Source organism: Ursus arctos, unplaced genomic scaffold (assembly GCF_023065955.2).
Source record: "Ursus arctos isolate Adak ecotype North America unplaced genomic scaffold, UrsArc2.0 scaffold_7, whole genome shotgun sequence".
Classification (NCBI taxonomy): Eukaryota; Metazoa; Chordata; class Mammalia; order Carnivora; family Ursidae; genus Ursus; species Ursus arctos.
Window position 1 is genome coordinate 5,003,595 of NW_026623089.1, and position 23,200 is coordinate 5,026,794.

At 42.3% G+C, this 23,200-nt stretch overlaps 1 protein-coding gene across 4 annotated transcripts in view; it reads right to left on the reverse strand.

Moving 5' to 3' along the window:
* DOCK1 (dedicator of cytokinesis 1) overlaps positions 1–23,200 on the reverse strand; it is a 493,249-nt gene that overhangs the window by 180,324 nt on the left and 289,725 nt on the right. For all 4 annotated transcript variants that reach the window (XM_048219065.2, XM_026494391.4, XM_026494390.4 and 1 more), the window contains one exon: positions 5,360–5,461. In XM_048219065.2, the coding sequence (XP_048075022.1) occupies positions 5,360–5,461 (102 nt within the window). The remainder of the gene's footprint in view (positions 1–5,359; positions 5,462–23,200) is intronic.

Genomic DNA, 23,200 nt, shown 5'->3' on the forward strand with positions numbered 1-23,200 from the left:
GAAATTGCTGGCTTTCTTGCTGATTACTCCTCAAAGCCTAATAATTGAGATACAGGGTCTGGGTTTTATTATTCTGGAAGAGAAGCATATTTTCCCAACTCCCTTATTTTTTTTTTTTTTCCCTAGGAAACACAGTCCCATACTTCATTAGTATGGCTCAGCTGTTAAATTTTGGTACTTTGCTGATCAGACAAAATGCTGCATATTGTGGAGGATGAGGTTTTGCAAGGCGTCCTTGTCCGTCTGCATAATTTACTAGCCACGGCGATGGTCCCCACCACGGCCGATGAGGCTTAGCAGACCATTACACTGGTATCTCCAAGTCAACAAGGGGACACAGAGGACTAATACAAGATATTCTGTGAAACTTTCCTCTTCCAGTGCCAATCCATTCCTGCTGTATTTTTCAGTTTGATTATTCACAGGATGCCCCATATAAGTGGGCAGCTCTAACAACAGCCATCAATCCAGAGGCAAATCTTCTTGTCATGAATCCATCTGCTTCTGTCCATCCCCATCCCCACCCACCTGGATAAACAGTCATCCTCTCTCACCCGGACTGTGGAGGGGAATCCTGACCTGTCTGCCCGTGTCCACTCTTGTCCCTCTTGGTCCCCACCCTTGACCCAGAGTGGCCTTTTCAAATGGCAATTCTGGTCAAGGCACCAACACTTCCCAACCTCCCATTGAACCCACATCCCCAGGAGCTTCCCAATGTTCATAGATTAAAGACAATGTATCTTGGACCTCAGAAGGAATTCATGCTACGCCAAAGGAGTAGGTGTTTCAAACAAGGACCCTCAATAGATGCTAAACTCATCGGATGAAAAATGGTCATGGGATTGGACACTGGCCGTTTTGTGGGTGCCAAAGCATCAGCCAAAAATTACATGACAACTGTGAAGGGGTAGGTATCTTCACAATGGGGAGATCAGGCTGGTACCCACTCTCAACCAAGTGATCAAACTTATGGTCAGTTAACAGTGAGCTCGGCATTCCCACCCTCCAATGGGTACAACGGGGAGCACGGGACACCAGCTCTGAAGCTCTCCGGCCAAAGGGATGAACTTGAATTTTAGGCCAAGCTTCCGGTTTGCAGGATGGACAGAGGGATAGAGGAACACGCTGAAAGCCATTACAAAGCAGCATGAAGAAAGACAAGACAAGGTGAGGGGCTTGTTCTAGGAAAAAGAGAGACGAAGGAGGCCATGAGTGAATGTGGACTGGATGCTGATTTGAGGAAGTCCCTCATAAAAGACAGGAAAGACTGGGAAGAATTGAGAAAATCTGAGTATGGATGGTGTGTGTGTCACGATCTAGAAAGGCAACGAGGCCATCAGGGAAAGTCTTACTTCTTGAGAGAGGTCTGCTGAACCACTAAGGAGATGCATGGTTCTCACACGCTTACAGGATTTGGCTGCAGAGTGAGTGAAACAGAGACACAGGGGCGGCAGGCATGCTGAAGTGCTCGGATTTGGGTGTTAGGAATCGTAGTTTTCATTGTACTGTTCTTTCAGGTTCTCTGTGCAGTGGAAGTTTTTCATGACAAATAGGGGAACGAGTACAAGTAAAACTGGGGGAATGCACATGGGATCCATGGGCCATAGCAATGTTGGCATTAGGTCTGGATCCCTCGCTATAGTTTCGCAAGACGTTAACACTGGGGAAGCTGGGTGTCATATTACCCTGTATAGCCACATGTGATGCCACAATTATCTCAAAACATTTACTCAAAAAAACAAATGCTTGAAAAAATAATTTTAAAACAATGGGGAGCAAACAAATGATGTAGGAAGTTAAAAACAAGCAAAGAACACAGAGTTTCTCAGCATGGAGCACGGGGTCCTGTGTAGTTTGATGGCCCTGTCCAGGCTCATCCCATCCCTGGCCCCCCCCACCCCCCACCCAGCATCCTGTACATGACACCCCACCCCCACCAGGTTCCAGCCTCAGTATTGCACAATCCTCTTCTTCTCAAAGGCTTCCTGACCAGCTGACTCAGTCCAGTCTGGCTACTTTATAAGGACCATTCCCTTGCAGCACGGACAATGGGGGTCAGTAGAAGGACTCCCTGATTAACCGAGATGTTCTCCAGCACACTACAGGGAATGAGAGCAGGCCGGTCTGCTGTGCCCACTACTTCCCCCACCGTGCGACCATAGAGTGATGCTCCATAATAAGTATTGAGTGAGCTCACCGAGAAAGGGCTCTGCACTCCCCAGACTCGTCATCCGGTGAGAGGACCTTGCTACAGCTCCATTCACAAGGGAAGGGTCACGAGACACAAACGTGTCCAGCAAAGGCTGCCCCTCCCACTCAGGATGCTGCGGGTCACAGGGAGCTCAAGGCTCACCCACCAGCAGAACGTTTCGTAGGCACGGACAGCCCCCTGCGAACATCCATGCTTTCCTAATCCCCACGAGCATACTCAGTCCCTGCTACCCAGGTGTGCATATCAGCAGCACCTCAGGACAGGCCGATGGCCGAGTGGGACACACAGGGTAAGGAGCAATGAACAAAGGGCGTGTGTCCACTGGAGAGCGCAGAGCAGGTATCAGGTCGGGGTCCTCAGAAGGGGTGGGACAGACGCTGAATGAAGGCGGGAGGGCATTCCAGATACAGAAACCTGATAGCTCACAGGCCTACCAACTGGGCTTCCCTAGGTTACAACCTAGAAGTGGAGAGGCCACCGGACAGGTGGGGCTGCTCGGGGATACATGGCCAGCCATGAGTCCACAGTGGAGGCCAGAGGACCACGGCCCTCGAGTTCTGCATTCACTCGACATTTAAGCAGCAAGTATTACTTCTACCCGCACTGTCCTTGGATACGGCACTGTTCATTCAGTCGCTCAGCAGACATTTCTGAAGGGCCACCTAGTGGGAATTTGGGACACGTGGCACGACAGCTCTCGTCCCTGGAAGGTCTAGGAATTCCTCATCAGCCCCGATCTCACTACGGAGACTGTGTTCCTGATGCTGAGACTGGACACGTGAGCACCAGCAGCCCATCCTGCCGCTCGGCATCTTCCCTGCAGGAGAGCAGAACGCTCCCGCGAGGCGCACCACGCTAAAGAGACGCTCTGTCCTGAGAGTCGGGAACCGCACGCGCCCCTTCTTTTCCTTTTCTGGATCAGTCATTCTGCCTCACGCTGTGCTCCCTCCTCTCCCCGGCCTGGGGTCCGAGCGGCCATTTGAGAGACTGTAAAAGTAACAGCTCTGCGGCATATGACTTTGGCATTGATGGTAACTGCGGTTTTCTATGGGAATCGCGCATCCAACCAAACTAGGGCTAAATTCGAAAACACGAAGCAGCGCTTTTTACAAGGACATGATCCCGAGAAAATGGTCCAGGCGATTTTCACATCGCAGTACTAACTAACTTTCAATTATTTAACACAAAATGATCTCTCATTTTTGTGAGTGGTTGTCAGAATAGAAAAATAGTCAAATACTTTCCATGTACAGTTAATGGACAGGAACCCATTTTACAAAGGTTCTGACAGATTAACAACAATAAAAAAGGTCTACAATCCTTGCAATATGAATTCGTGATATCCAAACCACAAATGCCATTTTATAACGGAAATCAAATTGTCCGCAAATAATTGATTTTTCTGAACTGCTGTGTCCAAAGAAAAAAAAGTCCCTGGGGAAATCAAGACCACAACACGTAGTAAATATGTGATCATCTGCTCCGTGCAAGGAGAGAGGGCACACACTTGGAATTCAGCAAATTACAGTCATTTTTAAAAACCATTCTGTAAAGGGGCGCCTGGGTGGCACAGCGGTTAAGCGTCTGCCTTCGGCTCAGGGCGTGATCCCGGCGTTATGGGATCGAGCCCCACATCAGGCTCCTCCGCTATGAGCCTGCTTCTTTCTCTCCCACTCCCCCTGCTTGTGTTCCCTCTCTTGCTGGCTGTCTCTCTCTCTGTCAAATAAATAAATTAAAAAATCTTAAAAAAAAACAAAACAAAACCATTCTGTGGAATCACGTTTCACAAGGCACTAAAGCTTCCCTCCAACGGCACCTCTTAAGAGTTCAGATGAAATATTTTTCACGGCTTGCATGTGTGAATTTGGATCATAGGACTATTCTGATAAGGGGTAAATGATTAATTGGAGCCCTAAGTATTCGGGATGGGTAATGCTGCTCATTCTGAAAACTGCATTATTCAGCCTAGAATGCCATCTAGGAAATTGCTCCTATAGGTTCAGCTACAGCTCTCCTTCCACTGACCCAAACAGGGCTGAGGGACACAGTTAAGATTCACTGGTGGCACGGAACGTTCCACGTCTCACATGTGATTTCACTGCGTCATGACAGCTGAGGAATGACAGGACACAAACGTGATGCAGATCACGTACCTGAGCGACCCCTCCTTTAGGCTGCACATCCGGATTTTTGAAAAGAACTAAACACCCAGAGACACAAACACATATACATTCTCGCTCCTTTACTTTCATTTAAGGAAAACTGCTGATTTTAACGTGTGGACCCATTTTTGTCTCCTTAGAAATTTAAATACATGCACACACACACACACTCAGAGTGGCAACAATTAATAAGGATGTTTTTTATTAGAAATAATCCTTTGGAAAATAACTATTAAGTGCATTCTTCTTCTCCTCCCTTAGTAAGGTAGATATAACGATGTTAAGTGTCACCAACCTTGTTCTAGAAACACTAGCAGAATTTGCTGGATCCTAGAAGAATCTAGGGGTCTCAGAAATGAAATCTGTGTTACTAGACCCCAGAGTTTAGGTCAACATCTAACCAAGAACTCTGCCAACAAGTGTGGTGGCAGCTCTGCAGAAGACATCTGCCGCCTGGCCGTGGGATTTCAGGTCGTTGGGGAGGCGGTTCTAAGCACTAACGTCCCCTCTATTATGCTTCTCCTAATTAAGCTGTATCATAGTTGTATCGAGGGTGACTGGAGAATTATTTGGAGAAAGCTGATGAGCTCCCATGATTAGAGCTAATTAATACCAGAGTATAATTTAAAGCTGAAAAGACTCTCTGGCTTCTGCTATTGAGAAGCCAATCAATACGTGAACAGGAGTTACTAGAAGACTGTCCATGAGTAGTGGCCCCACATCTCCAGCGATCCCAGAGCATAAGGAAGCTCTTTCTGGGCTGACATGCTGAGTCACCGCCCAGTTCAGCGTTAGGAACAAGCCCGTGTGTCGGGACACTTACCTTCTTAGAAACATGGCCTCCCTTACCAGGTCGCTTCCCAAACCAATTGGAGCCAAGTTCCCATGCAAAGTGACACTTAAAATGGAAATACCAACACCAGTGTTTTGCCTAAAATGCTGGCCCCCAAACACATCATATGAAAACGGCCACAGTTACACTCACCACAACGTCAGTCCTCATTTTTCCGAAAGTCTTGATCAAATGGGCGTAATGATAATCTTCCATTTGTCGTAAAATGGCTGTCATACAAGCTACAAAGTTTCCCTGTAGAGGAATCAAAAGAAATAATTAGATGGGGAGAGAGAAAACCACTCATAGGAAACGTTGGTATCAACTAAGAGTCTGGTGTGGAAATAGTCAGGGAGAAGCAACGGGGCATGGGCAGGGGGGCACCGAACTCCGGCCCCCTGGCTGGCTGGCTAGCATAAGAGGACTGGTCCTTGCAACCTCACAATCTTCGGCTTTGCTATACCGCCTTCTCTCTAACTGCATTAAATGCTTCCTGACACATGGCTGTCCAGGCTGGAAAAACCAGCTCTAAATATTTTTGCATTAAATATGCAAAAATTAAAGGCAAGATTGAAACCACTGACACTCCTATTTTGTGCCCCATGGAAAGTCGCTGCTCTTATTACCAGGCGAAATGTGTGTGCAGCCCTTCCTCTTGGGCCGTGGCAAAGAGAGGCCTTTTATTTCTCAAAATCTGCTTGTGTCCCCCTTGGCCAATTTGGAGGCAATCACCACCGATTCCACAATGAGTTATGGTCCAATTCTTTTCCACAAGAAGAACGTGAGGAGGCATGCAGGCTCATCAGAATGTAAAGTGGGCGAGAGGAGGGCTTCTCCTAGCAGACAGAGCAGGAAGACAAGGAAGAGGAGGAGGGAAAACAGACACCAACCAACAGAGTCAAGACATGGAGAAAACAAGAGGCCAAAGCAGCTAATGAAGAGGCAGCTAGGATGTGTGCGACTCTGAGTATGCACGGGCGTGTGCGTGTAAGTGTGTGTGTGTGTGTGTGTGTGTGTGTGCGCACTTTAGGGGACTGACCTTGTTGCCACTGTCCACAATTTATCCCTTCTGTGGGTCATGGCACAGGACATCTTAAAAGCCATCCTTGCTTTTCTATATTTTCTCCGAACTTCATGACATTTTAAGAAACATAGCACATATATTTTCTCCCATTACACCAGTATGAGTCTGGCCCAATTACAGGATGAGACATACATTCAGACATATCCCCAATTTTGCCCTCTTCAATGAGTTCAGAACTGCATTCTTTTACGACCCCCACTCTCACTAAGCAGTGTATTCGAATACCTCCATGTCCTCTGCATTAATCTGGAACACATACTCTACAGTGAAATATTACAGTCCGGTATTTCTCCCAATTTTCTTTCTCCAGTATACATGTGTGCTTCCAAATGAGTCCTCAAAGGGTGCATTACACAAATTGAACAAATACGAGAATGACAATACGGTATGTTCCATTTGTACAGAAATGTAAATTATTTGTGAATGATGATAATTGCCCAGATTTGGATTCCAAGTTGGTGTGCAGAGGAAGAGTTAAAGAATGCTTGTTTTCCGCTGGAGGAATGATTTGGAAAATGGCACAACGTCTATGCATACGAACTTTGGAAATACGTAACTATTTGGCATCCCCGTGAGCTCAGGAGAAGCTGCCTTTGTATCTCTACTCTTTAGAGACGCTAGTTTTTGGAAAAGGGTCTTCGTAATATTACGAGTTGATCAACCACCATGTGTCGAATGCTGTGCCGAGGCCCCGTTCAACCCCACCACAGATTCTCTTCTTGTCCCATTTGACAGGCAGTCAGGCAGAGGCTGAGTGTCCCCCTCAAGGAGTAAGCGACAAAACTGGGCGAGAACCCAGCACTGCCAGGTACAAGGGGGGCGCTTAGTAGCTGAGCTAATGTCTTTCCTCTTGTCCGGATGTACATTTTAATTTCTTTTCCGAGCAATCTGAGGCTTCTGCTGATGGCCAATGTGAAGTGGAGACTCCCTTTCTGACAGGCATCAGGAAAGTAGCAGGAGGGTGAGAAAAGGCCGCCACAGACAGGTGCCCCGGTCTCCTCCCTGACGCACCCTTCTGTGGCCAGGCTCCTCCTCCAGAGACCAGGAGCTTTTCTAGAGCAAGAAGAGGCCTGAATGGGCCAAGGTGCACCTAGCAGGGGCTCAAGTTAATTTTTAGCAGGTCAGAACAGTTTAAAAATGGGGGCTTTCACGTGAGAATCACCAAAATCACAAAGCCAGCCATGTGTAATTAGATGCAGTGTACCTAGGTACTTCACTTAAAATATCAATTTGGAAGAAAGAAAAGCAAGACCCCAGAGCGGGTCTGAGAATGCCAAGAGCAGGAGCGTTGAGTAGCACGGATGAGAAAAAGCAGCTCGTCGGGAGTCTGGGCGGATATTCAAACAGGTGATACGGAGATACTCAATTTAGGGAGCAGACTGCCACATAATGCGGCAAACTTCATGCAAGGCCAAGGCTGGGGTAGCTGGCATGATGCAGAAAATGAAGAAGTCAGGAGAACGCAGCAGTTTCCACAACGCCAGTTCTGGGAATATGCAAATGGCCAGTCAGGAAGACTTCGCCTGGGATGAGAATATCGCAGGGAAGGCAAGCCAACGGCCTCTTATTTTACAGTGATGAGGACTAATCGAGAGGACACCCAGGGAAGGAGACAGAGAGGCAGGGCACCACCATGAGTTAGAGGTCAAAAGGCCAGGGAGTACAAATGTGCTATTACTTTACCTACAGAAATGTTCCAGAACATGTGTTGAGACTTTCTTTCTTAGAGGAAGCAAACCTTGCTATCTTACTACTCTTTACTATGCTGAAGCTCTGGACCCCAATAGGAATGGGGTAACATGCCTGTTGAAATCCACAGCAATGCTCCCCCTTGCCTTTGGAATGGAGCCCCATGCATGGGGTGCCCATATTTCCAGAGGGAAAAGAAGCGGCGACCATGAAGCTTTACTGTTCTCATGAACCAGCAGAACTCCTCTGTACAGTGGACGTGGCGGGGCGGGGGGGGGGGGGGGTCCAGGTTCTGGGGGGCGGACACAGTGGTCATTACAGAAGCTATATTTGAACTCAGTCCATACACAAGAAACAGCAATGGGGGAGAATTGTGAAAAGAAAACTTTCATTCTGCAGGCTCGAAGGAAAATTACTATCCTATACTTTTTAATTGATTTATTTGAAATGCATTTAGAAGTCCTAGGATGCTTTTGCTTTTCAACAATGGGTGTGTTGGCAGGTAGGCTGGTGGTGACTGTGCAGAACTCGTCCTGAAACCTGAACATGGGGACCAGGTTCCAGCCCCAGTGGCAGAGGAAAAACAAGGAAATAAATAAAAATCAGACGTATTCCTTAGAGTTCAAAGCAATGCAAAGTAGGGGCAGAGAAGTCAGGATACAGTTGCAGAAAACTTAAAAATCAGGACACAGAATGCCTAATAAACAAAAAAAATGTGAACTTCATTAGTAATCACAGATGAAAATGATATATCATTATTTGCCTGCCAAAATAGCAAACGAGTATTTAAGTGAGGATAATGTGAGCAAGGGTGCCGGGGATGAGCACTCTTACACACTGCTGGTGGGAGCGTAAATTGCTATAACCTTTTTAAAAAGCGATTTGGCAATAGCTTTGAAAAGTCTTGGAAAAAATACTCATCTCCTTGGTAATTCTATTGCTAACAATCCAACTATGGAAGTTAATTCAAAATATGAAATTTCATGCCTAAAGATGTCCATCACATTGCTGAAAACATCTGCATCGTGTTGGGCAATAAGCAAGTGTGTTAGATAACACCACGTTTTGTAGGATTGTGGGATAAGATACAGGATGCCCAGGTCACTCGGAATCGCAGATGAACTACAAAAAGTAAGTATGTGCCAAATATTGCATGAGAAAATATTGCATGGAACATACGTACACGAACACATCTGTTCATCATTTAGCCAAAGCTCAGGTTGAACTGGGTGCCCTGTATTGCTGTTTGCTAAATCAAGCAACCCTCCCAGAGCGTAATCATGAAACGTTACGCAACCACTAAAACCTTAAACATTAACTATGCAAATCTGAACTATTTTAATAACATGAGAAAATGCTTGAGGAACAAACGTGGAGATAATTACATATCCATATTTCAGCAATATAAAAGCTATAACACAAGAAGAAAAAAAAGATAAAGAAAAAGAAGGAACAATGAGGAAAAGAAAGAAGAAAAACATACATAGTCACCAGGGGTGGGAGGACAAAACAAGATTATTTTTGGAAACTGAAAATATATTAATCTTTTAGAAGATGGTCCTGAGAGAAAAAGATGTCATCTGGCAGCAGGGACCAACTCTCCCTGTCCCCAAGTCCTGTGTTTCCAGCTCCCCTATCCACAAAAATCTCATCCACGGGCCACCCTGTCCATGCAGACGTGGTCACTGCTCTGGACGGCTCCTCAAGCCCTGGGCTGCATTTGCCTCTGAACCTCCTAGAACCACCCTCAATGTCCCAGGGTTCAATCAGCTTGGGCTCCCAGGGTACTAGGCAGGCGGACAGGTAGGAGAGGGAACAGGCAGAACGGGAGGCAGGTAGAACCAAGAACAGGCAGAATGAAAGACTGCTGGTGGAGGAGGGGACAGTTTGCGGCAGGCAAATGAATCTTAAGATGTCACTGCAGGATACAGAAGTAAACAATTTTTAAAAAGGGCAGATTTGGGACAATGGGAATTGAGGACAAGACCTACCCTTAAATAGTATCTATGTCAGTTTTGCCTAGTGTAAGGGCAAAGGGTGAGTGCATGAATTAGAAAGAACAATCGCAAGGATTCTAATGCCTGGTTGTGAGGCGTTGCGAGGGTGGGCCTCCTTTATGTACTAAAGACGGACTTAGCCATGTGACCTGAAGAGGGAGTATGAAATTGCTCTTGGTGGTTCTGTCAATGAGATTAAAATGGTTCACATGACCCTGGAGATCATACTTTCCATACAGCACATCTCTTCTCTCTGGGACCCACGGCACAGGCAGAAATTTTAACTCTCTTCAAAGTGCTCTAAATGGTAAGGGATTTGGGGGGCAGCTGCAAACCGCAGAAGCCATGGGAGCTGTGAACAGTGACCCAGGAGCACCAAGCGTGGAGGGCAGGCGCCAGGTCTGAGTGACGGAGAATTCCACTTAAATCCAGGATTACACTTCATGACTGCCAGGGATGACTTGCTAAAAATTTTAAACATGTTTTCACTGAGCTAAGTACTTTGAAGAGATACTCTCATTTAGATGTTGAAGTTTCAAATATGGTGATGAAAACGAAACCCATAATCATCGCTAAAGATGAAAGAAAAAGGAACCCTCCAGGGACAGGTGTGATATACTGCTCAGGGGTACTGGGCAAGAATCGTGGTAAAGGTGGCAAGATGGATGACTTAGTGACTTCCGAATTGATTTTCATTTTGGGAGGCATTCAAGCCTAAGAACTGATACTATAAAGCAACATTATTAGCACAATTATGTAGGGAAAGGGAAGTAACTGAGAGCAACGTCCTCCATTTCAAAGGTAGGTAAGACTTGGATGGATGAGTTCTTGGTACAGTGAAGGTGAAAGCTCTGGGGCTCCTGAAGCCTTTCTGTTTTCAAAAAGGGAAAGCCACAAGTGAAATGTGTAAGGGTCCTATTTGCTATGAGGAAATTAAATAAAGAAAAATAGGGACTCTAAAACATAAACACTAAGAGTAGCTCCAAATGTTCCCTGGCCCAAAGACTCCTCCAAAGTCTCTGCAGAGATGATGTTTCTGAAAATATACCTCAGGGCTTCTGCATGACGAATTAAAAATTATCCAAAACATGCATTCACCTCTGTTTCCTCCATTAAGCTGACAATAAAGAACATCGATTAATTCACAAACCTATATGGATGAAGAGAATAAGGAGAGACACAACTAAAGACAAGAGAATTCTGGAAGCTCAAGGGAAGCACGAATGGTTATCGAGCGCCCCAGACGCAGGAAGGGGGTGATCACCTGATTCCAGGCACAGAACCCCAGGAAGACTCAGAAAGCAAGGCTACAATGGGAGGTGGAAATCAAGAGCACTGATGTCTTTAATATGTGGCCTATCTGCCCACTCCCAGCATGACCACCGAGGGGATGCTCCCACTCCCAGGCAGGGGACCACATATTTATTCTTGGCATGGGGGGTGGGGGTGCCTGACAAAGCAGAAGAGAAAGGGGAAGTATCTAGCGATAAGCAACCAAACACTGTAAGCTCTCCACTCTCTGTTCCACTCAGCTCCCAGCATATCAACAAGGAGGTTTAAACTAACCCCTTCCACCAGTCTTAGCTCCATATCGAACTGGAACAAAGGACCAGAAGAATCCTCTTTGGAGAAACTGGCCAGCACAAGAGAGCACATGCAGTGCCTGCCCACAGAGGTTCAGCCCACCCAGGCTCACTGCACCTCCAAGCTCTGTGCACACATGTGAAACAGGTAGTCTGATAGAGACTGCATGGCCTCATGAGTAAAGTCAATCAAGCATGAGTGAGAGAAATCAAAATGAGCAAGCAAAAACAGACCCAGGGGGAAAAATGGGGATATATGAGAGAATTCAAAGAGCTCTAATAATTATCGCAGATAGATTAGATAGATTATATCCATAAAACAAGAACATAATGTTATAAAAAAGGAACAAAGACCAAGAAAGGATTCTGGAATATTCAAACTATGATAGCAGAAATAAACATTTTAATAGAAGTGTGGGGAGGTAAAACTAACAAAACCCTCTGTGGAACACAAGGATACACACACACACACACACACACCTACACACAGTAAGAACATCAGAGAATGCATTCAAGAGATTCAGTATCTGGGCCACATGGGTGGCTTGATCAGTTGGGTGTCCAACTCTTGATTTGGGCACAAGTCATGTGATCTTGGGGTCCTGGGGTTGAGCCCTGCTTAGGGCTCCAAACTCAGCGCAAGGAGTCAGCTCTGTCCCTCTACCACTGCTCCTCCCCCCATTTTCTCTCCTTCTTTCTCTCTCTTTCTCTCAAATAAATAAATAAAATTGGAGAAAAAATTCATTATCTGATAGACAGGGATTCTAGAAAGAAAGAACACAGAAAATGGAGAGACAAAAGCTGTTTTTACAAAATGACAGAATATCCACTTAAAAACTGTTAGAATAAATGAGTTCAGCTAATTGAGGATACAAGATCAAAATACAAAAGTCAATTGCTTTTCAATACACTAGCAATGACCAATCCAAAAATGAAATTCAGAAAATTATTTACAAAAACATCAAAAAAATAAAATATTTAATAGAAATATACCCATGTTTATGGATTGGAAGACTTCATATTGCTATGATGCTGGCATCCCCCAAATTAGTCTACAGATTCCATACAATCCCTATCAAAATCCCAGCCAGCAGCTTTGTAGAAATTGACAAGCCAATCACAGATAACCCCAAACTGCATGATTCCATTGCTAGGAAATAGCCACAAGAGGCAAACCTATAAAGGCAGAAAGTAATTAGAGATTAGCAAGAGCTGAAGGTTGGGGATAATGGGGAGTGACTGCTCATGGGTAGAGATTTATTTTGGGGATGATGACAATATTCTAAAACTGATTACGGTAGTAGTTAAGCAACTCTGTGATTATACTAACCACTTAAATTGTTCACTTTAAATAGATGAATTTTAGCGTATGTGAATTACATCTCAATAAAGCTGTCAAAAACTTTTAAAAATAGAAAATAATTAAATGATATAATTTTTCTCAAATGGCATGCTCTGAGTGTCGAGCATGACCAAGACTCATCATCATGAGATTTCACAATACTAGGGATAAAACAATGATTCTAGAACATTAAAGAGAAAAGGAAAGTGAAGAGGAGTGCGCTGCGAATTGCTAACGGAAAGGATGGGGTGGAGGGCAGCTAATTCTAAGGACAAGTTAACTATTTGCCCTGATGAACCAAGGAAATGTACTACTCAGATGTAAAATAATACTAACATACTTGGAAAAATATTTCCAAATTCTATGATCCTTGAAGTTGGTCTTTCTCCTTAGATTTTTTTGAAATAGTTGGATGACAGTTCTATCCCTTTGCTTTGATTTCCTCACTTACGTGTTTCCATGTCATATGAAACATCTTAACCCTTTTAGGACTGGAGGGAAACTACAGAAAAGACATGAACATTGAAAGTGCAGGTGGAACAATGTTCTAAAATGAAAGAAAGGAAAAGTGTGACATGCAAAATATATCAGAAGGCACAAGTCATGGCTGCACTTGTGTAAAGGTATTTCACGCGTTGTTAATTAAATATTTGATGAAGCATAAGATATAACTGAAAGACTGAATCAGGTACTATTGTTAAAACGAAGGTTCTCAGAAAAATGAGTATTCACTCACATCATTTGAACTTAATGCATTTTCCCAGAAATACAATTCATGGTAAAACTAAGGACTGTGTTGTGTTCCTTTTCTTATTTCAAGATCAAGTTAGTCCCATGAAGCCTTTATCCAATGTATGGGGGCCTTGTTATTCATTTAGTTTCCAGAATATTACAATTCCTTATTTTATAAAGTACCATAAAGTGAGGAATATTTGTAAAAAAGGAACTACACAAAATTAAAAATAGTATGGTTGAGAAACTACACTAATGTCATCTATTAACTTTTTTCAACTCCTGGCAACAAAATTACACCTGTATCTTAAATTTAAATTGAGTGCCTGGTTGAGTTCATAGAGAACTGGTATTTCTTATTATCGCAGACACTATAAGGAAAGAAATCTAATTTTAAAAACAAAATCAATTTCAATTTTACAGTGGCAGTAATTGTAGGAAGACATATAGGTCAAATATACCAAAAGGGACTATCTGGATCTTAAGTTACCCGTAACAATTATGTGCTACTTACTCAATGCAATAAATTAAGCACGCATTCACATTTGTTGCAGAGGATAAAAATAAATTACAATAAAATTTTACATATACAAGTTTACTTTAGGATATAGTGAGGAATATATACTTTGTATACAACTTCTTAATATAATCCATTTGTTGCTAACACAAGTCAGAAAGCAAAGCAGAAAATTTTATATTTATTTTCATAAACTTGGTAAATCAGATAATATTAAAACCTTAGAGAGCTTAGGATTTTCCAAATCTTCTCCCATGATATATAGCATCTTTAAACACACTGGAGTAGAAACAAGAATCATTTAGTCATATTAAAATTTTACCACTGAAGGGAAGATCAATATGCCTACGTATTTTTTCATTGACTTCTGTCCATAAAGGACACTATCACCATCATAGTTATAGATTATAGTGGAAACTTTCTTGGATAAAATGAAATTCCGCTTTATGAATCATAAAGGATATTATTCTCAATATTATTTATATTGGTTGGATATGTGGGTAAAGAGGAAACTATGTCACATAACAAGTGTTAAAAAATTTAGTTCATGAATTGTAAGGAAGATAAAGTATATTTTGAAATATGAGATTATTATATAATAGAAACAGACAATCTCAGTTATAACATATTATTTCTAAGGAAATACCTATTTATACATAAATATATACATATATCGTGAGCAGATGTATGCTCAAACACTACACAGCACGATACGGCACTCCTAGCTCGTCTCTTTATGACTCTGTAAGCCCCCAAAGGGATATTGACGCTAAATGCCCTTGATGTTTATTTTCAGTCTCCTGCTGTGGGGAAGTGTGACTCAATCTGGGGGTACCCAAGATAAATTTTGCAGAGCAATGTACCTATCTAGCAGGTGTGTAAGGAGAACACAACAAGCAGGAAACGCATCCCATTGGGGCTCCATGCTAACCCGTCTCCACCTCATGACAGCCCTGAGGAAATCAAAGGTTCCGGAGATTCTCAGAAAATGGAGCCACTTGGAATACACCAGAGGGAATTGAGGGAATAAGGCCAAAATGATGAGAAGATTCAAAATGGTGCACAGTATTAACAAGGGCATCACTCAATGAACATGTGTTAGTAGCACAGGGCTCCTGGGGGGAGGGGGGCGGGTCAGAGGCCACTACACAGAGCCCTGCCCAGATCAGCACACGTGGAACCAGAGACACAACCCTCTCCCATACCAGGGGAACCAAGTGAAAAGGACGCAGGAGGACACTTGAGGAGGCTCCCCTAGCCACAAGTGGGACAATCAGGACATCTGAGTCTCAAAAAGAATTCTAAGAGTGAAGGATTATAAACATTAAATTTTAAAAACATGAATCTACACTGATATATTAATATACAACTGAGGACAGTGTGGGATGAGAAGCAAAGGCAACGCTCTTCCTTACAGAAGACTAAAAAGTGCAGATGGAATAGAAGAGTTTGAAGATCGCCACTTTGAGCCGCAAAAGGACTGGTTGATTCCAGCCAGGGTCCTCAATGGGTACAGCATGTCAAGGTTACTGGAAAGGAAGAGATTCACTCAATTTCAGAGTACTGTATCCCACCCACAGATTCTTCTGAGCCTCCTACTATGATGGTACGCTGAGGCACATTATCACCCAGGTAGTGTTTTGTGCCAAAAACATTTGCTCACGAGGAAATGCACAGACAGATTCAGAAATGGGACATTTGACAAGATAACTGGCCTAGGCCTTCAAAAAATCGATGAGGAAATTTCATTTGGGTCATGTATTACATTGTATTAGGGGATCACTGTTTATTTTTATAGATGTCATAATCTTATTGACTTTGTAGAGAATTATTCTTAAGAGATGCATGAAACAATTAGGGATGACGTGTCATGACCTCCGTGGTGAACTTTTGGTCCAGTAAAAAAACAAGTTTACGTTACACACATAGACAACTTCACAAGGGAGTAAGGGCAGAGATAATGCATTTGGACAAAACATCCATAAGGGGTGGGTCTAGTTGATGAAGATACTGGTTTTTACTATAATATTTTTTTTCAAATTTCTATATCTAAGAAAGAATTTCAAAATAAAAAGCTGAGGGAATACAGAGTCTACCCACAGTCTAGTGGAGAAGACACACATGACAACAATTAATTAAGACACAATGTTACAAATATTAGAAAGGGGAGTTATTACAGACTGACAAGGGAATTCTAGGGAGGAAGTGTTTCTTTTCCAATCACAGGAACTATTACTCAATGTAATAACAGGAACACAAGCAATGATTTAGTTATTTTAAGATACGCTTGGGGAGGGGAGACAGGAGAAGTGAAGAGCTTTAAGCAACCCAAATCTAGGAATATTCACTCAGGAAAACGTGTGAGGAGCTGAAGTATAAATAAATGGGGGTGTACTGCTTGTGCATATAAAGCTCCACCATATGCATTCTTCTCAAACGCAGGAATGGCTGATCCGTGCGGCATATGCACTGCACGTAAGTATTCTCGCCTTAGCAAAACAGTCTACAGTGAAAGCAAAAGGCAAGAACAGAAGCATCCTGTTTCCCTACCAAATATGCATCTTCATATCACTTACACTCCATTCGGTATTTTACAATGCCGTCCTCCTTGTGGCAAGTGTTATACAGCTGTGCCATACAAAATTATTTTGGGAGCCAATGTTTCAGAGGCAGACATTTTGGACTCATCGCCTGACCAAGATCAAGAATGCTGTGCGAAGCAGAAAAGGCCATTTCACCTCTCTGGGCCTCAGTTTACTCATCTGTACAACAGCAACCATGATTTTAAAATCTGGGATTGGTGAAAGGTTTAAATTGGTCATATGCATAAGGATATTAGCACAGTCTTTGGCTACTTAACAAGTAACGGCTCTCACGCTGGCAGTGACAGAGGTGATGACACGGAATAAAATACAGAAACACACACAGAAGATTATTTTAAAGCCACGAAGTTTATATACTAAAACTCAGAAAGATTCAAGACAGAATCAAGGAAGACTGAGAAAAAAAAATGAAGAGATATATTCATAGTTTAGAAGAATCAACATCGTTTAGATGCCACCAATTATCTACAGTTACAAAATACCAGCAGGTTCTTTGTTGTAGAAATTAACCATCCAATTCTAAACTTTATACAGAAAAACAAATGCCAAAAAAGAGCCAAATAAACACTGAACCAAGCAGGACACTACCAGATTTTAAGACTTATAAAACTACAGGTATCAAAAGAGCAGGCCTACTGGTGAAAGACCACGTCAGTGAAACAAACTGACCACACTTCGGGCAAATGGATTCTCATAATAAGTGCCAAGAAAACTCAATGAGAAAGTATAGTATTTTCAACAAGTGGTGTTTCCAAAAGGTACACTGAGACAGGAAGGAAAGGGAGGGAAAGAGAGTCCGATCCATACCCTACCTCACATGCAACAATCAACTCAAAATATATCATAGACCTAAATGCAAAAGTCAAAATAACAAAACTTCTACAGGAAAACACAGGAGAAAACCTTCGTGAGCCTGGGGAAGACAAATATTTCTTAGGATACAAAAAGCATAAAACAAAAGAAAAATTAAATTAAAAATGTTTGCTCTTTGAAAGACTTTGCAAAGAGTAAAAGGCAGGCTGTGGAATTGGAGAAGATACTTGCAAAATGCATATCCGACAGAAGGCTTGTACCCAGAATGTATAAAAACTCTAAAAACTCAATAATAAAAACAACCCATCAAAATATTGGCAAAAAAAAATTTTTACAAAGACACTTCACAAAAAAAGAGATACAATGGCCAAGACACACAAGAAAATCTGTTCAGTGTCATCAGTCAATAGGAACATGCGAATTAAAACAAGGAGATACCACGACACACCTGTTAGAATGGCTGAAGTCTAATAAAAAAAAAAAAAAAAAGCAGGAAGATGCAGAGGAACTGGTATTTTCCTGTATTGCCGGTCTGAAGGCAAAATGATACAGCCATTCTAGAAAACACTTTGGCAGGTCCTTATACACTTAGTCATATACTTACCTGATGAAATGACATAACCATCCTGCTTCTAGGTATTTACCCAAGAGAAATGAAAACATAGGTCCATACAGAGACCTCTACAAAAATGTTTATAGACAGTTCTATTCATAATTCCACACAGGGAGACACCAACAGGTCTCCTATCAGCAGATGAGCCCAGAGGACAGAACAGTACTGAGCATGATAGTAACGGAGGGAGGAGAAGGGCCCCAGAGGGGCACCAGGGACTTCTGGAGGAGAATGGAATCCTCTAACTCTTGCACTTGGTTTTGATGACACAACCATACATATCCGTCAAAATGTACAACTAAACAGTGTGGCTGTTACTGTATTACCTTGAAAATACACGCAAAGGAGAACATTTGGTCATCATAAAATTCCCTCTAAATGATACGTAACTTGCACATATACAAACAGACCAGTTTTAATAAAAGCAGGGTCACACTTTAACAATGGCTTTGTTATTCCGTGGTGCAAGCCTCACATCATTACTCGGGTTTTTCACATCATTTTGGAGTATCCATGCCAAATTATTCTTGCACGTGAACCTTACAACCACATGATTGAGTTTGAAACAGGTCCCAATGGAATTTAAATTTAAATTAAATTAAATTTCACTTTAAATTTAAATTCCACGGAATTTTTTAATTAATTGAGGAGGCTTAGGATATCAGCCTTCTCATTTCTGCAAATACAATGTATGTCCATTTGTTCAAGTCTATTTTTAGGCCATTCAAGACTATTTTGTGGTCTTTGTCATATGGATCGTAAACAGCTCTTATTACTGTTGCTCCTACTGGGAGGGGTGGCTTCTTCAAAAACCTTTTAAATTTTCTATCTTTATTTGTATATTTGGGAAATGACTGAATTTAATGTGTGTATTTTGTGATTGAACTTACAGAATTCGGTTATTACTCCCAACACTTTTTGTTATTGGGGGGAGGGGTGGGCTCTAAAGAAATCAAATATCTGTCAATAAGTCTGTGCTGTCCTTTGTCATTGCTGTGCTTCTGTTTTCTGATTCCCATTTCTAGACTTACGACACAGCCCATCATCACCAAGACAATGTCAAGCTGTACCAATAACTGCTGGTGTCTTTGTTTTCTTAGAGATTTTAGTTGGCATACTTTTAGGATCTGACTCTTTATTTCTATTTTCCTATTGAGGTGTAATGGACATATAACATGGTGTAAGCTTAAGATGCAGGATGAGCTGATTTGATACATTATAAACTTCTTGCAATACAATTACCACCATACCATTAGGAACACCTCTATCAGGTCACATAATTACCACTTCTTTTATGCAGTGGGAACATTTAAGATCTCATCTCTTGGATATTAGCTGAAGACAGACCTTGTGCATCATGTTAAGGAAATATTCCTAACTTAGAGATCACCTGTAACAAAACATGTGAGGCTAAACAAATATGGTTATGGATATTACCACAATGGAAGAGCTTTATCACTGAAGAGCAAATGGATCAGCAATAAAATCAGCATAGGGGAAGGGAGGGAAAAATAAAACAAGGCATAATCAGAGAGGGAGACAAACCATAAGAGACATTTAACTATAGGGAACAAATTGAGGGCTGCTGGAGGGGTGGGGTGGGGGATGGGGTAACTGGGTGACAGGCATTAAGGAGGGCACGTGATGTAATGAGTACTTGGTGTTATATAAGACTGATGAATCACTGAACTCTACCTCTGAAACTAATACACTAAATGTTAATTGATTGAATTTAAATAAAAAATAAATAAACACAATTTTAAAAAATTAAGCATCCAAAAAAGCACATAGGTATGCTTGTAAATTCTTACTAATGGGTAAAAATGGGATTTCCTAGGAAACATAAATATGTAAGGACAAGCTATATTAAAACAAAACGTAGAACAGCAACACTTTTCTCAAATCTCATTTCCTAGGATGTTAATGGAGCCACTTTATTAATTCATTCATTTCACAGGCATTCCCAAAGGCCTGCTGTATGTGCAGTCCATTCTGGACCCACACAAAGCTCACATGCTGCTGGACAGAATGCGTTGACAGGGAGCCTACTGGTAGTGAAATTGAAACATTAGCTTCCCTTGTCAGAGTTGAGTTAAACTAGCACGTTAATAATGGAGACTCTCTGGTACCTGGAGTAAGGTGACGTCATGCGCTTGACAAGCACACACTGCAGACATCTTCATATCAAATTTTGCAAAAACAGAACAGAACAAAAGAACCATCTTGGATGTCTGCTTGGTGAAAACAGTCAAGGAAATATCAATTAAAATATATAGCAATTACCCAGAGTTAAGTAAACATTTTTCATATTTCCTATTTATTCTACATAGACATAATGAGAATACTAGAAGCCATTCCACTAATCTGATTAAAATTTAGAGCCACATTTTATAATTAGCAAATTACTTAGCTTTGATCGTAACAGTGACCATCGTGATTTTTAATTAGGAAGTACAAAACAATGGTTTATCGAGATTAATCTCCCTGAACAAAATTCATACATTTTTAAGATTAATATTTTTACCTTATGACAATCATGGGCATTGCAGTTACTCGCCAAGCACATAAAATTAAAAAAGAAAGCATCACAAATCAAATTGGTTTCCCATTACCTGGACCCAAAACTCTAATCACAAGTCACAGAGAGAAGATGCAGATTGGAAGTCACTTTCCAACAGATGTTCACTCAAGATTTCTTTATTTGTTATTAATCTTTCTTAGGCAAGATCTTAACAGCACGTAGTGGAAGGTAAATCTGCAAAGTGGTACTATAATGACTAATTTTAATTATTTTCCAGAATCACTACTTGTTTGCAAAATTGAGTATGTTTTTCACAAGCTAATTATCTGGCTACACAGTTAAAAGTTTGCAAAATGTAATGCTGCTAGTTCCTTTCTAAACAAAAAGCATACAGGATAATGAAGCCCACTTGTTTTGAATTTAAATCAACTGCTCAGGTGTCAGGAAGAGGCAAAAAGCAGAAATCTAGGTTGATCAATTAAAAAGAAGCACAGTCGGGGCGCCTGGGTGGTGCAGTCCCAGCGTTCTGGGATCGAGCCCCACATCAGGCTCCTCCACTAGGAGCCTGCTTCTTCCTCTCCCACTCCCCCTGCTTGTGTTCCCTCTCCCACTGGCTGTCTCTCTCTGTCAAATAAATAAATAAAATCTTAAAGAAAAAAAAAAGAAACACAGTCAATAGGAGGCATTTATTGGGAAGAATCACAAACCTCAAATACAACTACATGCAAATTCTGGTAAGGCAATCACCATTATTTGGGATAAAACCGTTACCACACATAAAAGGCAAAACTGCAGTATTAATGAAGACGAAGGTATGGGCCTCCAAGACCGTCCCTGAGTTGCTCCATCCCTTCCCAACTCCAGCTCTGTTGCAGGCTGAATTGCGGCACCCCAAATTCATATGTTGAAGTCCTAACCCTCAGCACCTCAAAACATAAGTGTATTTGGAGAGACGGCCTTAAAAGAGGTAATTAATGTTAAATGAGGTCATGGGGGGCAACTAATTCAATATATCATTGTAAGAAGAGAAGATGCACAAAGCCATCCAGAGGAGAAGACCTATAAAGAAGCCACAAGGCAAGGAGAGAGAGGTTGGTAGGAAGCCCCCCTGCCCAAAGCCTTGATCTAGGGTTTCTGGATTTCCTCCAGAACAGTGGGGAAATGAATTTCTGTAGGGTAGGCCACCGCCTCTGCCCTATTTTAAAATGTCAGCACTAGTAACCTCCCTCACTGCTCAAGCCACATTCCCACGGGGTCCTAGAACCTTCCCTAGCTCTCTCCCCTTGCAGACACTGCCTGCCCCTGCCCTCTGGAAAAGGCTCCTCAGCCAGAAGACCACCTGACTCCCTCCGTTCCCTTCCTCGGAGCTTGGCTTCAAGGCCTCCTTTTCTAAGAGCTAAGCCTACAGTATCGCATTTCAAGTTGCAGCTCAGCTCCGAGCCAGCACACCCGGTCCCCACACCCCGCCTATTTCAGGAACAGTATATGACACACCCACTTATTATCATCATTGCCTATCAGCTCTCCTCCTTAGAATGTAAACTCTGCCAGGGCAGGAAACTTTGGGGACCAACTGAACTCTCATTTCTAGAAAAAAACAACAAATCCGTGTATGCATTAGGTTGACATTTTTAAAAAAATAATGTTTAAAGTCAGAGAGAAGGACAAGGCCCGATACAAACAAGTACAAGGGAAAATTGGTCCCACCGGCAAAGGTCATCACTTGAAATGAGGAGAGACCGATTCCACCAGTGGACAGAAGAATGTACTTGTGATGAAGTTACCCACTGATTTTCCAATCCTTTTAAAGACTGCTAAACCAGGGTTCCTGGGCGGCTCAGTCAGTTAAGAGTCTGCCTTCAGCTCAGTTCAGGATCCCATGGTCCTGGGATCAAGTCCCCATCAGTCTCCCTGCTCAGTGTGGAGCCTGCTTCTCCCTTTGCCTGCCACTCCCTCTGCTTGTGCTCTCTCTCTCTCTCTCCCTCTCACTTAAATAAAATCCTTAAAAAAAGAAAGAGAAAAAAAAAAAAAAGAAAAGAATCCCTAAACTGATAGCTAATGGGTACCATTCTAAAGAAATTCACGTACCAAAGCAACCTTTACAATAAACTCGAAACGCATGTTCTGAGACAATGGTGCATCTAGACTTGCACTGAATTCATGTTTTCAACACATCTCTGTGCTGGGGTTTGCCAGGAGGGCACCTGAATGTTAGAATCTACCTCGGAGCCACAGGTATTCCCAGGTATTCTCCTTCCTCTCAAGTGTACACTCTCTCCATTTTATCGTATTCAAAGCAAATTAAAGCCTGCCCAGGAAAAAAGAATCACCTGATGAGTCTTAGAGAAAACTGTCTGCTCACTGAATGGAAATTGCATTAATAACGACAATCTGATATGCTGGAGAATTTGTGCAATTTTCTATGTATGGCAAAAGCACGGGGCCCTGTTGTAAGACAAAAGCATGGCCTGCGAGTCTATTTACTAGGCAGTAACGAGGT